This window comes from Oncorhynchus keta, chromosome 8, assembly GCF_023373465.1.
Source record: "Oncorhynchus keta strain PuntledgeMale-10-30-2019 chromosome 8, Oket_V2, whole genome shotgun sequence".
In the NCBI taxonomy this organism is placed as follows: domain Eukaryota; kingdom Metazoa; phylum Chordata; class Actinopteri; order Salmoniformes; family Salmonidae; genus Oncorhynchus; species Oncorhynchus keta.
The window spans coordinates 7616458-7632183 of record NC_068428.1 but is presented as its reverse complement, the minus strand read 5'-3'; the positions used below and the strand labels follow the sequence as shown (position 1 = coordinate 7632183).

At 41.7% G+C, this 15726-nt stretch overlaps 1 protein-coding gene across 1 annotated transcript in view; it reads right to left on the bottom strand.

Moving 5' to 3' along the window:
- The window catches only part of LOC118386763 (rho-associated protein kinase 2-like), a 101358-nt gene that overhangs the window by 22907 nt on the left and 62725 nt on the right, over positions 1–15726 (bottom strand). Inside the window, exons 11-19 of the mRNA XM_035774551.2 lie at positions 10578–10657; positions 10451–10499; positions 10226–10361; positions 8747–8838; positions 8025–8271; positions 3683–3789; positions 1375–1534; positions 838–998; positions 379–563 (exon numbers count right to left, since the gene is read on the bottom strand). Coding sequence (XP_035630444.2) covers positions 379–563; positions 838–998; positions 1375–1534; positions 3683–3789; positions 8025–8271; positions 8747–8838; positions 10226–10361; positions 10451–10499; positions 10578–10657 — 1217 coding nt within the window. The remainder of the gene's footprint in view (positions 1–378; positions 564–837; positions 999–1374; positions 1535–3682; positions 3790–8024; positions 8272–8746; positions 8839–10225; positions 10362–10450; positions 10500–10577; positions 10658–15726) is intronic.

Sequence of the window (15726 nt, the reverse complement as noted above, 5' to 3'; positions counted from 1 at the left end):
CTTCAACTTAATGGCTTGGTTTTTCCTCTGACATGCACTATCAACTGTGGGATCTTATATAGACCGGTGGGTGCCTTTCCAAATCATGTCCAATCCATTGAATTTTCCACAGGTGGACTCCACTCAAGTTGTAGAAACATCTCAAGGATGATCACCTGAGCTCAATGTCAAGTCTCATAGCAAAGGGTCTGAACATTATGTAAATAAGTTATTGTGTGTAGATTGATGAAGAACAAAACAATTTAATAAACGTTTGACTAAGGCTGTAACCTAACAAAATGTGGAAAAAGTCAAGGGATCTGAATCCTTTCCAAAGCCAGCTCGACTGTGCATATGTGTTTATAAAGCATGTGTGTGTGCTCGCGTTATCCCCTCTACCTGCGTAGCTCCTGGTTCTGTTTCTCCAGGCTGTGCTTCATGTCTAGCAGGTGGTTGAGTTCCTGCTTCAGCTGCTTCTCCGAGGAGCACAGAGCAGTCACCTGCTGGGTCTGGACATTCAGGTCGTTCTGGCTCAGCATGCGCTTTTTCTCCTCCTGCTCCATACACAGGCTCAGGTTCTTCACCTTGAGTGAGGAGAAATGAGACAGTGTGAGAGTGAATGAGTGTGAGAGAGTGAGAGATAGTGAGGTTAGTTTCGGGTAAAGACAGCACCAAGACCTGTTCTTGCAGCTAATAGAACAGACAGAGAGAAATCTTCCCGAAACACACAAATAAAGACACACACGCACACACCTTTACACACTCTCTCACACAAATAATGAATGTAGAGACAATCAGAGACTTGTCCCCCTCCCCCCACACACACACATACAACCCTGAACCCCCCCACACACACACCTCCTCAGCGAGTTTGTCCTTGTGCGTGCGCAGCTCGTCCAGCTTGTGCTCAGCCTGCTTGTAGTCACAGTCCAGCATGGAGTGCTCCTTCTCCAGGTGCAGCAGCCTGGACTCCAACTGCAGCTTGTGGCTCCGCTCCTCCTGCAGCGTCCGCTCCATCCCTCACAAACGTAAGAAGTAGACAATGTTATGATAATAATAGACAACTGTATAATATGGACGCCAGATGTTTCCCAATTTTGTTGCAGACCTGAACTAGCTGATCTTATTCACCTATTCAAGGACTTGGTGATTAGTTGACAAGTTGATTCAGAAGTGCTAGAATAGATGGAACAGCTGGGGGTCCCAGAGGAGAGGTTTGAAAAGTCCTGGTTGAGCCAACACGTTTATCCAGATTGTCATTATTGGCAGTGACACATACTCACTAGGTGGGGCACATTTTCCCCCTGCTTCTTGTTGTAACATATATGTTTCTCTTATGCTCCATTTCACTAATCTATCAATTCCCAAACACCTCTACCCTTTCTCCCCCCTCACCTTTCAGGGCCTCAGACTTGGCTTCTTCGATGGACTCGTAGATCTGGTTCTTGTCAGCCAGGCGTGTCTTGGTGACCTTGTGCTCTGCCCGCTCCGCGTCAAAGCTCTGCTGCATTGACTTGAGCTTGAACGCCAGGTCAATCTCCTGGTTGCTCTTCTCCTAATGGACCCAACCAGAGGTCAAAGGTCAGCTGTGTATGTGTGTCTCAGGATAAAGAGGGGACAGCTGCCCAATACCAAATTGATTGCCACTGTGAGAGATCTAAGAGGACTTGAGATAATTAGATCTAATATATCAATAGAAGATCTACAGTGCCTTCAGAAAGTATTTACATCCCTTGACTTTTCCACATTTTGTTGTGTTACAGCTTGAATTTTTTAAATATGAAATTGTGTCACTGATCTACACCCAATACCCCAGGGATCATCAACTAGATTCAGCCGTGGGTCAATATTTTTCTGGAGCAGATGGTCGGGGGGCCGGAACATATTTACAAATCATTTGTTGACTGCAAATTGACCACAAGAAGCCCAAACAGATAGAATGTTTGACTAAAACATAATCATTTCAAACCTTGCGCACATTTGTATACAATCACGTGTCTCTCTATTATGCGTGGTAATGCCTGGGAACAGATTTCTTTAAATCACTTGGAGCTGATTTCCTGGAGTTTTTACAGTCTTTTATGTCCAGCAATCAAAATCCCCCCTAAAAACACTTACATATTTTTTTAAATTTTGCTCAGAAAACTTGGGGTGCCAAAAAAAACAACCTGCGGACCAAATTCGTCCCACGGGCTACCAGTTGGGGGACCCTGCAATACCCCACAATGTGAAAGTGTAATTATGTTTTAAGAATTTTAAAAACTGAAATGTCTTGAGTCTCTAATTATTCAACCCCTTTGTTATACAAGCCTAAATAAGTTCGGGAGTAAAATTTGGCTTAACAAGTCACATTATAAGATGAATTGACACTCTATGAAATAATAGTGTTTAACATGATTTTCATCTCTGCACCCCACCCACACATACAATTATCTGTAAGGTCCCTCAGTCAAACAGTGAATTTCAAGCACAGATTCAACCACAAAGACCAGGGAGGTTTTCCAATACCTTGCAAAGAAGGGCACCAATTGGTAGATGGGTAAAAAAAAAGCAGACATTTAATATCCCTTTGAGCATGGTGAAGTTATTAATTACACTTTGGATGGTGTATCAATGCACCCAGTGAGATTAGACTAGATGACTTTATTAGTCACATGCACAGGGTCGAAGATGTAAGGGTACAGTGAAATGCTTAAGCTCCAAACTCCAACAGAGCAGGTCAAAAAGAGAAGTGACAATAATACCAATAATAATAAATACATATTTACAACTGTAACAATCATAAATGAGGGGGGGGGGGTAGAATGTCCCCGAGGGAATGTCCATAGGTACAGGCGTCCTTCCTAACAGTTGCCGGAGGGGAAGGAAACCACTCAGGCCAATGGTGATTTAAAAAAAAGTAAGTTTAATGGCTTTGATATGAGAAAAATGAGGATGTATCAACAACATTGCAGTTACTCCACAATACTAACCTAATTGACAGAGTGACAATAAGCAAGCCTGTACAGAATTTAAAAAAAATCCAAAGCATGCATTCTGTTTGTAATAAGGCAATAAAGTAATACTGCAAAATATGTGGCAAAGAAATACACTTTTTGTCCTGAATACAACGGGTTGTTTGGGGAAAATCCAACACAACATCACTGAGTACCACTCTTCATGTTTTCAAGCATGGTGGTGGCTGCATCATGTTATGTATATGCTTGTCATCGACAAGGACTAGGGAGTTTTTTTTTAAGGATAAAAAGAAACGGAATAGAGCTAAGCACAGGAAAAATCATAGAGGAAAACCTAGATCAGTCTGGTTTCCGACAGACACTGGGAGACAAATTCACCTTTCAGCAGGACAATAAACTAAAACCCAAGGCCAAATATACACGGGAGTTGCTGACCAATACGACATTGGATGTTCCTGAGATAATTTCCGCACCAAAAATGAATTAAAAACATTTTAACCCCACTTTGTAACAAAACTAAATGTGGAAAAAATAACTTTCTGAATGCACTGTATCTTGCCCTTTGATAGGAACATATTGAGTGTTATGTAGAGTAAGTCTTCCCAGTGAAGTGCAGGGATGTGTCCATCTTGGCATATTTTGCAACAGAAAACAATAAAAGTTTACTATTGGACAGGTCCAGGTAGGCCTTCGCTGTTTCAGTCAATTGTCTTGGTGCCTAATGTTTCACGACCCAGCCCTCTTACCTTTTCCATGTCAGTGAGCCTATGCTGTAGCTGCCTCTTCTCCATCTGTGAATTGGAGAGAGAACCCTTCACATGCTTCACCTCCGCCTCCAGACCCTGGATATGCCCTGAGAGAGAGGGAAGATAAAGAACAGCAAGAGAGAGAGAGTGAGGAAAGTAGGGACGAGAGTAAAGGTGGAGAAAGCGAGAGAGAAAATGACATGGAGAAACTCAGGTACAGAAATAGGGAGAAAGGAAGTGAGAGAGACAGAGATTGGTATCGTTTTGAGGTATCTGTGAGGCAGAGGTGGCACCACAGGTCCCAGAATGGTGTGGCGGAAAAACAATTCTGGGGCACGTAGTTTTTTTTCTGATCTTGTAATCTAATCGCAGATGAGGAAGGCCGACATAGGCCTGTTTCAAATGGTCCTTTCGGAAATCATGTAGCGGCCTCCCCTGAATGAACGCAAAGACCAATGTTACCAAATTTTCCAAAACAGAGTCCATCTATAAGGGTGACATGCTCCCAGGCAGACCTGGGTCCTATTTATGCTTGGTTAAACATGCCTACTGTAATATAACCAATGGAATGGTTCCAAAAGTGCAAAACTCTGCCCCTCATGTCACAATGGAACCAACGGAATGGTTCCAAAGTGCCCACAGTTAAACCCACAGTTCAACCTGTCCAAATCTGAAACGACAACCGTATCACTTGTCTCCAGGGGTGTTTTGACTGTCCTATGTGGGAGGTATTTGAGTTGTAAACTTCTGTGTCGAGTCAGTTGTGCCTACTAAAACCTGTAAAATCCTCCCTAACAATAAGCCTTGGGTATCAAAAAAATATATAAAATCACTACTTAATAGGAAGAAGGTGGTTTATGCTGAGGGTGATAGACATGCTTTAAGAGATGTGCAACGTGAGATCAAAAGAAAGATACCAGTGGACAAGGAGGCATGCAAGCAAAGGGTGCAGAGGACCTTCTCCTAAGCAAACTCAAGGGTGGCCTGGCAAGGGATTAAATCCATGGCTAACACCCCCCACAAAGACAGGGGAAAAACCCAGTGCTGACCTTGGGAGACATGAGGGTTGTTAAACAGGCTGACGTTTTGAAGTTGTTCAGGGGATGTAACGTACACAAAAGCCCAGGCCCAGACAAAATATGTGGACATGTGTTAAAGCACTGTGCTGAACAATTGGTGTTTTTACAGACATGTTCCAATCTTCGCTCGACCAGCAACACGTACCAGTATTGTACCAGTATTGTACCAGTATTGTACCAGTATTGTACCAGTATTGTGGAAAAACTCAATAATTATACCCATTCCTAAAGCATCAAATCCCTCTGTACTGAATGACTACCGCCCTGTCGCCTTGACATCCTTAGTAATGAAATGCCTTGAGAAGTCATGTTCTCAGCGCCACCCAGAAGCTCCTTGACCCGTTTCAGTTTGCCTATCAGCCAAGCAGAGGAGTGGATGATGCCATTCTTACTCTTCTCAACATGGTCCTAGGTTTTGGCCTTTCTAGGGAGTTGTTCCTAGCCACCGTGCTTCTACACTTGCATTGCCTGTTGTTTGGGGTTTTAGGCTGGGTTTCTGTACAGTACTTTGATATATCAGCTGATGTAAGAAGGGCTATTTAAATCAATTTGATTTGAAATACATTTGATTCTATAGACATCTAGAGTGAGCTAAATCCCATGTCAGGATTTTGTTTGTTGACTTTTCTTCTGCCTTCAACACAATCCAGCCTTACATTCTGCCAGAGAGACTCATTCGGGACTTCTCCTGAGATGGGGTTATGGTTTTGCGGCTGTTGGACTTCCTGAGCCAGAGGTCACAGTGAGTCAAAATAGGCCCCCACGTGTCAGACATACACACCGCCAACACAGGCTCTCACCAGGGATGTGCTTCGTCCCCACTCCTGTATATCATGTACACTAATAGTTGTAATAGTTCCCATCCTGACAGGCACCTCATTAAGTTCTCTGATGACACTGCCTTGATCACCCTCTTGTATGATGACAAGGAACACCATGGCCGGGTCCTAAATGACTTTGTAGAGTGGTGTGACAAATCACACTTGGTCTTCAATACCAACAAGACTAAAGAGAAGGTGCATATACTTCAGGAAGTATACAACACCCACAGTTGAAGTCGGAAGTTTACATACACCTTAGCCAAATACATTTAAAATCAGTTTTTCACAATTCCTGACATTTAATCCGAATAAAAATTCCCTATCTTTGGTCAGGTAGATCACCACTTTATTTTAAGAATATAAAATGTCAGAATAATAGAGAGAATGATTTATTTCAGCTTTTATTTCTTCCATCACATTCCCAGTGGGTCAGACGTTTACATACACTCAATTAGTATTTGGTAACGTTGCCTTTAAATTGTTTAACTTGGGTCAATTGTTTAGGGGTAGCTTTCCACAAGCTTCCCACAATAAGTTTGTACATTTTGGCCCATTCCTCCTGACAGAGCTGGTATAACTGAGTCACACACACTTTTCTATAGGATTGAGGTCGGGGCTTGTGATGGCCATTTCAATACAGTGACTTTGTTGTCCTTAAGCCATTTTGCCCCAACTTTGGAAGTATGTTTGGGTTCAATGTCCATTTGGAAGACCCATTTGCGACCAAGCTTTAACTTCCTGACTGATGTCTTGAGATGTTGCTTCAATATATCCACATAATTCCCCTTCCTCATTATGCCATCCATTTTGTGAAGTGCATCAGTCCCTCCTGCAGCAAAGCACCTCCACAACTTGATGCTGCCACCCCCGTGCTTCACGGTTGGGATGGGTTTCTTCGGCTTGCAAGCATCCCCCTTTTCCTCCAAACATAATGATGGTCATTATTACCAAACAGTTCTATTTTTTTCTCCATCAGACCAGAGGACACCATGTGCAGTTGCAAACCGTAGTCTGGCATTTTTATGGCGGTTTTGGAGCAGTGTCTTCTTTCTTGCTGAGCGGCCTTTCAGGTTATGTCGATATAGGACTCGTTTTACTGTGGATATAGATACTTTTGTACCTGTTTCCTCCAGCATCTTCACAAGGTCCTTTGCTGTTGTTCTTAGATAGATTTGCACCTTTCGCACCAAAGTACTTTCATCTCTAGGAGACAGAGCGTGTCTCCTTCCTGAGCGGAATGGCGGCTACATGGTCCCATGGTGTTTATACTTGCGTATTATTGTTTGTACAGATGAACGTGGTACCTTCAGGCATTTGAAAATTGCTCCCAAGGATGAAGCAGACTTGTGGAGGTCTACAATTTATTTTCTGAGATCTTAGCTGATTTCTTTTGATTTTCCCATGATGCCAAGCAAAGAGCCACCGAGTTTGAAAGTAGGCCTTGAAATACATCCACAGGTACACCTCGAAGTGACTCAAAGGATATCAATTCGCCTATCAGACGCTTCTAAAGCCATGACATCATTTTCTGGAATTTTCCAAGCTGTTTAAAGGCACAGTCAACTTAGTGTATGTAAAGTTCTGACCCATTGGAATTTTGATACAGTGAATTATAAATGAAATAATCTATGTGTAAACAATTGTTGGATGACTTGTGTCATGCACAAAATGGATGTCCTAACCAACTTGCCAAAACTACAGTTTGTTTAACAAGAAATTTGTGGAGTTGTTGAAAAACAAGTTTTAATGACTACAACCTAAGTGTATGTAAACTTCCGACTTCAACTGTACCTCTGCAACATCTATCAGAGGTCAGAACATATAAATTGTAGAGGAATACACATATATGGGTGTCCTCTTGGACAATACGCTTCAGTGGAGTAAATGTACAGACCTGATCTACAAAAAGAGCCAATCTTTTACAAACCTTTCATTGAGAGCATTTTAACTTGTTGTATTGTTTGTTGGTTTGGTAATGCCACTGTCAGCCAGAGAAATATGCTGAGAAGGAGCATCACCACAGCAAGCAAGGTACTTAGAGTCAAACAGACAGGCCTGGATGAGATCTTTAAGGTCAGGGCCCACCGCAAGGCTCACAAAATAAGTCACCCCTTGTACCCGGACTTGAACTACTCCCCTCTGCGCACAGGTATAGGGCACCCCTCAGCAGGAAAAACAGAACGAGACAATCATTTGTGCCAGGTGTGATATCCTACCTAAATAGCTCAGGCTAATGTTCCTATCGACCCAGTAAGGCCAGCAGGCTAGTCTCTTTTTATTGGTATGTAACTGTTATGAAAGTTGTATTGTCAATTTGTTTTCTATTTAAACGTGTACATGACACTGAAACAAAATTCCCCATGGGGACAATAGAGTCAGTAAAGAGTTTGCACTTTTACTTTACTTTACTTTAAAGTAATGTAACCTCATCCCCAGTCTCACCCTGCAGGTCCAGTATAATCTCTGTCCCTAGGCTGCGGTCCCGCCTCTCGGCCTCCAGGTCGGCCTGCAGACCCATAAGCTGCTGCTCCAGGCCCATCTTGGCGTTTTCCAGCTGGGTGCAGTTGTCCACCAGCTCCCTGAGGTTGAACTCCAGGGCCTGGGCCTGCTTCTGGGCCTCTGACTGGCTCCTCCGCAGCCGCCCCGCCGCCTCCTGCTCCTCAGCCAGCTCCGCTGTCGCCTCCTCCAGCTGAGAGATATAGAGGGAGAGAAGGAACCGCCTGAGAAATGCCACTCTACCGCTGCTGTCCGACTGTACAATAACTCTGTAGTTCTTAAATGTTTTTAAAGTATCATTTATAACGATACATTTTTATCAATAGTTTCCCAATCGCGAAATAAATTTAAAAAAGCTGAAGTGTTTTCTTATGCTATTTTCAATGCAATTTGTATGATGTTAATTTCTTCATTTTTTTATTCAATTAAGTGAAAGTAGTCAGTCCATTCCTGGTCAGCTATCATATATTCTTGGTATTTTAGAAGCCATCTCTTGTCAGTTGTGCCCTTGAGTAAGGCACCCAAGCCTCATGGAGTTTGTGTGTGTGTGTGTCTCTAGAGGTTGGGTTAAGAAAGCAAAAAACACATTTCTGTGATCTGAAAAATCACAAGATAGTGAAGCATACTTATTCAAAGGAACACATGCATACAAGCTTGCTCTCCCTCACCTGTCTCTGCAGCTGGATGTTCTTCTCGTTGGAGAGCTGAGAGTTCTGGTTCCTCCTCTTCAGCTCTTCAAGCTGGTCCCGCAGTCCGTTTACTAGACATGGTGATGGAATGGGATTAAAATAATCAAAGCTTGGTGATGAGTTGGTTATTTGAATCAGCTGTGTAGTGCCAGGGCAAAAAACTAAATGTGCACCGGGGGGGATTCACTTTTTAATGCTAGTTAAGGTTACTTTAAGCATAGTTACATTTCAGTCACATCTTGCGCCATAGGCTCCACTCGTCTGTCCGTCACACATGTAAACAACTAGCTTGCCTGCTCTATCTGCACTGATTGGTGAAGTAATTTCATTAGCTAAATGTAAAAAAAAAGAGAGGTTGATTACACAGTTTAAAAACCTAAGAGAAAAGAACAATATAAACCGGTACTTTTTTAGGGTTCGAATCGGTCCAGAACTTTATTTTGCTGGTCAGAACTGCGGAACGAAACAAAACAAAAAATATCTTTAATGGCTAGGCACCACAGGCTAAAATGTAAGTTTTGCATCTAATGTTACTAATGAATTTTGAGATGTTTTGGGTATTTTGGTCCTTTAATGAGTACCTTCAAAAAGTAAACAAACATAATATAAATGCATATTAGTTTATCAAACCACCGTAATCAACATTTCATGAATTGTAACAACTTTTACCTGGACATACATCTATCATTTAAAAGCTCACTACATTTAATCACACACTATTGTCAAGCCCATTTCATAGAGAATGTTAGAAACTGGACTATGAAGTAACTTACTTTGAAGAGATGGTGAATAGGCATTTGGCGATTGATAGGCTAAATTCGATTTCTCGCAAATCAGACTTCCCACATGCCAACACATTTTTCTCCGTTTCAGAATAATCTACAGTCACCACAGTTTGTCTAGTTATCCTTAGATATATTCTCCAGATTTACTCAGAGGGAATTGTTGATATGTTGCCACATTTCCTTGGAACAATTTGCCAAAAATGGCTTTAGAATTTTACAGATGGAAAGATGGATAAAAGTATTTATCCATAATCTCTTCTGAATGAATCTAGTCCTGGAGTGTCTAAACAAAATGAAACCAAAATATTTTGGCTGACTTCATCCAGTGTCCAGAAAAATGTATGTGTGATATGTAAATATGTGCATATTTAATAAGATATCACATAATTTGCATATTGTACATAAAAAGTATTATATTTGTGTCTACATTTAACTGGTAAAAATGTATTGTGATATGATTTTAAAAAGAAAAACAATATTAGGTTGTGGTGCCTGGCATTAAAGCCAACAGATAAAATGTATTGATTTGTTATAAGCAATGTTAAAATTACACAAATGCAAGTAACAGTCAGGATCACTGTGATAATAAAACAAGAGCCAATGCTTATGACAAGTCTTTCAATGCATTATAAGCTAATTACAAATTATAATCAGTATACTGGGCTTAGCTTACGCTCATTCTCGAGGCTGCGTTTCCTGCCTGCCTCCATCTCCACCTTGCGGAGGTTCTCAGCACTCTGGTGCTGCAGCAGGGCCCTCTCTCTCTCCAGCTGCCTCAGCGATGACTCCACTCTCTGCCTGCTGTTCATCTACAGGGACAGCGAAGGGTTCATGCGTGATGTGCATAGTCAAAACATTACTGACCATTAATAACTCTATTGAACATCGCTAGTCTCACCTCCTCGTCGATCTCTTTGACCAGCTTCTCTAGACGGCTAGTGGTAGTCCTGGGGAGAGAAGAGCATGTGTGAGTGTGTGTGTGTGTGGCGTGTGTGCTTGTGTGTGTGTTCTGAGGTGAGCCATACTTGCACTTGTGCTCGAGGTCGTCTTTGGCCTGCATCTCATGGTTGAGCTGCTCCTCCAGACAATGGAGTTTATTTTGTAGCTGATCAGGAATAAAAGAGTAGTGGAGGAGAGTTAACAAGTACACACTAACATGGAGCTCACCAGATGCACACTCAAGTGTCAATATGTCTGTCAGATATAATTATATTTAGTCTGTATTAGAGTTCAGGTCTGTCTGTCAGATAGTCTCTATTCTGAAGAAAGAAAAAACGGACCATTTCTGAACAATGAAAAGAAGGTCTTGGCGGTAACGAGGTTGGTAACGGCATGGATTTTGTGAGACGAAGCGCAGCCTATCCTGTGATGCACAATGCCCTAATGCCCATGGAACAAGAGAGGAGATGTGATTTTTGTGCTGGTAACACTCGCATTAATAAACATTTTAAAAAAACGTTTTTTTTTTTCCCCATTTGGTTTAATTTGGTGTCAAAACCAAGCAAATAGCCTCCCTTTTGTCCTGCCCAATGCGTTCACCAAGTAGCCAAGTCTATCACTAAAGGATTTGACCTGTGAGACTGCTTTGAAATACATCTTAAATCACCAAAGCTTTATTAAAAGATCAAGTTTGGGAGCAGCAAAACAGTGAGCCAGACATCCCCTTTTTTTCTTTGCATTGTGAAGGCCTACATTATTTTAGCCAGCTCCTGTTGTGGACGTGTGTAAAAACCCTTCCATGTAGGCTACCCATGTCCATATGCCCATCGTGAAACGAGAGATGAGATGATGCTGGTGACCCTTGTATTTAGAACTTATTTTCCTGTAACAATTGCTTTTCTGTTTCATACGACTAAAAACCAAGCCCTCCATAGTCTCCCCATACTCTAGGACTATAGGTTATAACTAAGGCTGGTTTAAAAATTAAGGCTTGTTTGTGGCCCCCAACCACATCAATGTTATTTAGCCAACCACATATTTAGCCATGGGACACGTTCTGATGGGCCTGTGAGGGGTCAAGGCTCCAATTGATTTATTCATCAAAGCCCAGCCCTTTCGCGCCACCACCAGCCCTTTCGCGCCCATAATTCCCACAGTGAAAATATTTCTGACACACCCCTGGACCTATAGTGCCACCATACTATTATTTACCATTGCGTGAGGGTTGTGTGTGAGCCCTGAGAGTACCCTGAGAGTTCTAGTTTGTCTGTCTGCCTGAGAGTTCTATTTTGTCTATCTGTAGGAGTTTAATTTTGTCTGAGAGTTCCATTTGTTACTTCTGATAGTTGTATTTTGTATGACAGTTCTATTTCTTCTGTCTGAAAGTTCTATTTTGTTTATCTGAGAGTTATATTTATTATTTTAATTAAAAAAAGGTATAATGTTTTTATTTGGCAGGGACAATGCACACCAAAAAAATAAGACTCCAGATTTTGCTAATAGCTCATTTCTATCTGTAGTCCCTAAAACATCTAGACATAGGTGAATTCTACATCATACAGTAAACAAAACCCACAGAAATCAGGACATAGAGGTGCTTCAACACAGAAGTCAAAATATTGCACAGAGAAACACATTGCTATTGGATATAAATGGTAATATATCTATTAATAAAAAGGAAGTATTGTACATTGCCCAATTATTATTACATGTTTTCAAAGCAGAGGGGAGACCATTCCATTTCTTAGCTGCTTTGAATGAGAAGGTTGATTGTGGAAAGGTGGTGGACCGTTTGGGGAGGCTACAGTCCCCCATGGTGGAGGTTATTGTTACCCTGCTATTTTGATCGGAGCAGAGGTTTACAAAGACCCTCGGGGGTGGAAGTGTTAGATTGTTATCTTGTAAACCAGGCTGATATCTGAGAACAGAATTACGTTGTAAAAACAAAACAAGTTGAACTTGGTGATTATATTGCAGTGGTAGTAGTGACGTGTTTTTTTGTCCAATATTTTCAGTACTCCTTTGTAGAGTGATTTGAGAGGTTTCACGCAGTGGTGTAAAAAGTAGCCAATTGTCATACTTGAGTAAAAGTAAAGATACCTTAACAGAAAACTCAAGACTCAAGTATGTGAAGTCACCCAGTAAAATATTACTTGAGTAAAAGTAAAAAATGATTTAGTTTGTGAAATGCACTTAAGTATCAAAAGTACATGTAATTGTCAAAATACACTTCTGTATCAAAAGTAAAAGTATAAATCATTTCAAATGTCTTATATTAAGCAAACCAGATGGCACCATTTTCTTGTTTTTTAGATGTATGGATAGGCAGGGGCTATCTCCAACACTCAGACATAATTTACAAATGAAACATTTGTGTTTAGGGAGTCCGCCAGATCAGAGGCAGTAGGGAATTATCTTGATAAGTGTGTGCATTGGACCATTTTCCCATCCTGTTAAGGATTCAAAATGTAATAAGTACTTTTGGGTGTCCGGCAAAATGTATGGAGTAAAAAGTACAATGTTTTTTTTTAGGAATGTAATGAAGTAAAATCTTCAAAAATACTTTTAAAAGTTCAAAAATGTAAATGTACTTTTACTTAAGTACTTTACACCACTGGTTTCAGGGATGTGTCACATGCTTGTAACCAGCTGGTGATGCAGTAGGAGAGATGGGGAGAAAACCAAAGCATACAAGAATATTCTGGAAGCCTCGATGGGAGAAAGCATTTCTGATGAACAGGAAATTGGCTTGGCTATATTGGATTGTGCGGGTAATTTATTTTATGTGGTTTTTTTTAAGGTGGGGGAGGGCTCTAGGATTATACCAAGGTATTGAATTCTGAAACAGTTTAGATTTTTTGGACATGTATGAGGATGTCGGGGTAGACCTGCTGCTTTTGATTGACATAAATACATGGACACTGTTTTCCCCACATTTAGGGTGAGACAGGAGTCATTGAACCATTGTGAAACATTCTCCATAACTGATGCTAACTTGGCAGCCACTTGTTCAGCACACTTTCCATGGATGTAGATGACCGTGTTGTCAATGTACATTTGGATCTCCACTCCCTGGCATACAGAAGGAAGATCATTGATATGTAGGCTGAACCACAGTCAATAGCATTTTGGGAGAGGTTGAAACTGGAGAGTTTTGGTTGACGTTAACAACATGCTGAGTGGTTCACCTTAAACCAAAACTGCAAGAGGGACCGGCCCTGTATTCAGTGGTGCTGTGAGCTGTTCCTACAACTTTTTAAGCAACCTTAGATATGACGGGATTATACTGATAGGCCGGTTGTTGCGCACTTCCTGCTGGTCTCCAGATTTACAGTCGGAAGTCAGAAGTTTACATACACTTCGGTTGGAGTCATTAAAACTCATTTTTCAACCACTCCACAATTGTATTTTTAACAAACTATAGTTTTGGCAAGTCGGTTAAGACATCTACTGTGTGCACAGTATAGACTTTACGTCCATCCCCTCACCCCGACCTGGGTGCGAAACAGTCACCCTCGAAGCATCGTTACCCATCGCTCCACAAAAACCGCGGCCCTTGCAGAGCGAGGGGAACAACTTCTTCAAGGTCTCAGAGCAAGTGACGTCACCGATTGAAACGCCACTAGCGTGCACCACCGCTAACTAGCTAGCAATTTCACATCGGCTACACTCACCCCCCTTCTGACCTCCTCCTCTTTCCGCAGCAAATAGTGATCCGGGTCAACAGCATCAATGTAACAGTATAACTTTAATCCGTCCCCTCGCCCCTACCCGGGCGCGAACCAGGGACCCTCTGCACACAGACAACAGTCACCCACGAAGCATCGTCACCCATCGCTCCACAAAAGCCGCGGCCCTTGCTGAGCAAGGGGAACCACTACTTCAAGGTCTCAGAGTAAGTGACGTCACCGATTGAAACCTCACTAGTGCGCACCACCGCTAACAAGCTAGTCATTTCACATCGGCTACACATGCCAAAGGATTTTTTCCAAAAAGTGTTTACGGACAGATTATTTCATTTATAATTCACTGTGTCACAATTCCAGTGGGTCAGAAGATTACATACACGAAGTTGACTGTGCCTTTAAACAGCTTGGAAAATTCCAGGAAATTATGTCATGGCTTTAGAAGATTCTGATAGGATAATTGACAACTTTTGAGTCAATTGGAGGTGTACCTGTGGATGTATTTCAAGGCCTACATTGAAACTCAGTGCCTCTTTGCTTGACATCATGGAAAAATCAAGAGAAATCAGCCAAGACCTCATCAAAAAAAGTGTAGACCTCCACAAGTCTGGTTCATCCTTGGGAGCAATTTCCAAATGCCTGAACGTACCACGTTCATCTCTACAAACAATAGTATGCAAGTATAAACAACATGACGCAGCCGTCATACCGCTCAGGAAAGAGACGCATTCTGTCTCCTAGAGAAGAACGTACTTTGATGCAAAAGGTCCAAATCAATTCCAGAAGAACAGCAAAGGACCTTGTGGAGATGCTGAAAAAAATAGAACTGTTTGAACATAATGACCATCGTTATGTTTGGAGGAAAAAAGGGGAGGCTTGCGAGCTGAAGAACACCACCACAACCGTGAAACACGGGGGTGGCAGCATCATGTTGTGGGGGTGCTTTGATACAGGAGGGACTGGTGCACTTAACAAAATAGATGGCATCATGAGGAATGGAAAAATATGTGGATGCATTGAAGCAACATCTCAAGACATCATTCAGGAAGTTAAAGCTTGGTCGCAAATGGGTCTTCCAAATGTACGACCCCAAGCATACTTCCAAAGTTGTTGCAAAATGGCTTAAGGACAACAAAGTCAAGGTATTGGAGTGGCCATCACAAAGCCTTGACCTCAATCCTATAGACAATCTGTGGGCAGAACTGAAAAAGCGTGTGCAAGCAAGGAGGCCTACAAATCTGACTCAGTTACACCAGGCGGAATGGGCAAAAATTCACCCAAATTATTGTGGGAAGCTTGTGGAAGGCTACCCACATGTTTGACCCAAGTTAACGAATTTAAAGGCAATGCAAAAAATACTAATGGAGTGTATGTAAACTTCTGACCCACTGGGAATCTGATGAAAGAAGTAAAAGCTGAAATAAATCATTCTCTCTACTATTATTCTGACATTTCACATTCTTAAAATAAAGTGGTTATCCTAACTGACCTAAGACAGGGAATTGTACTATAATTAAATGTCAGGAATTGTGAAAAACTGAGTTTAAAT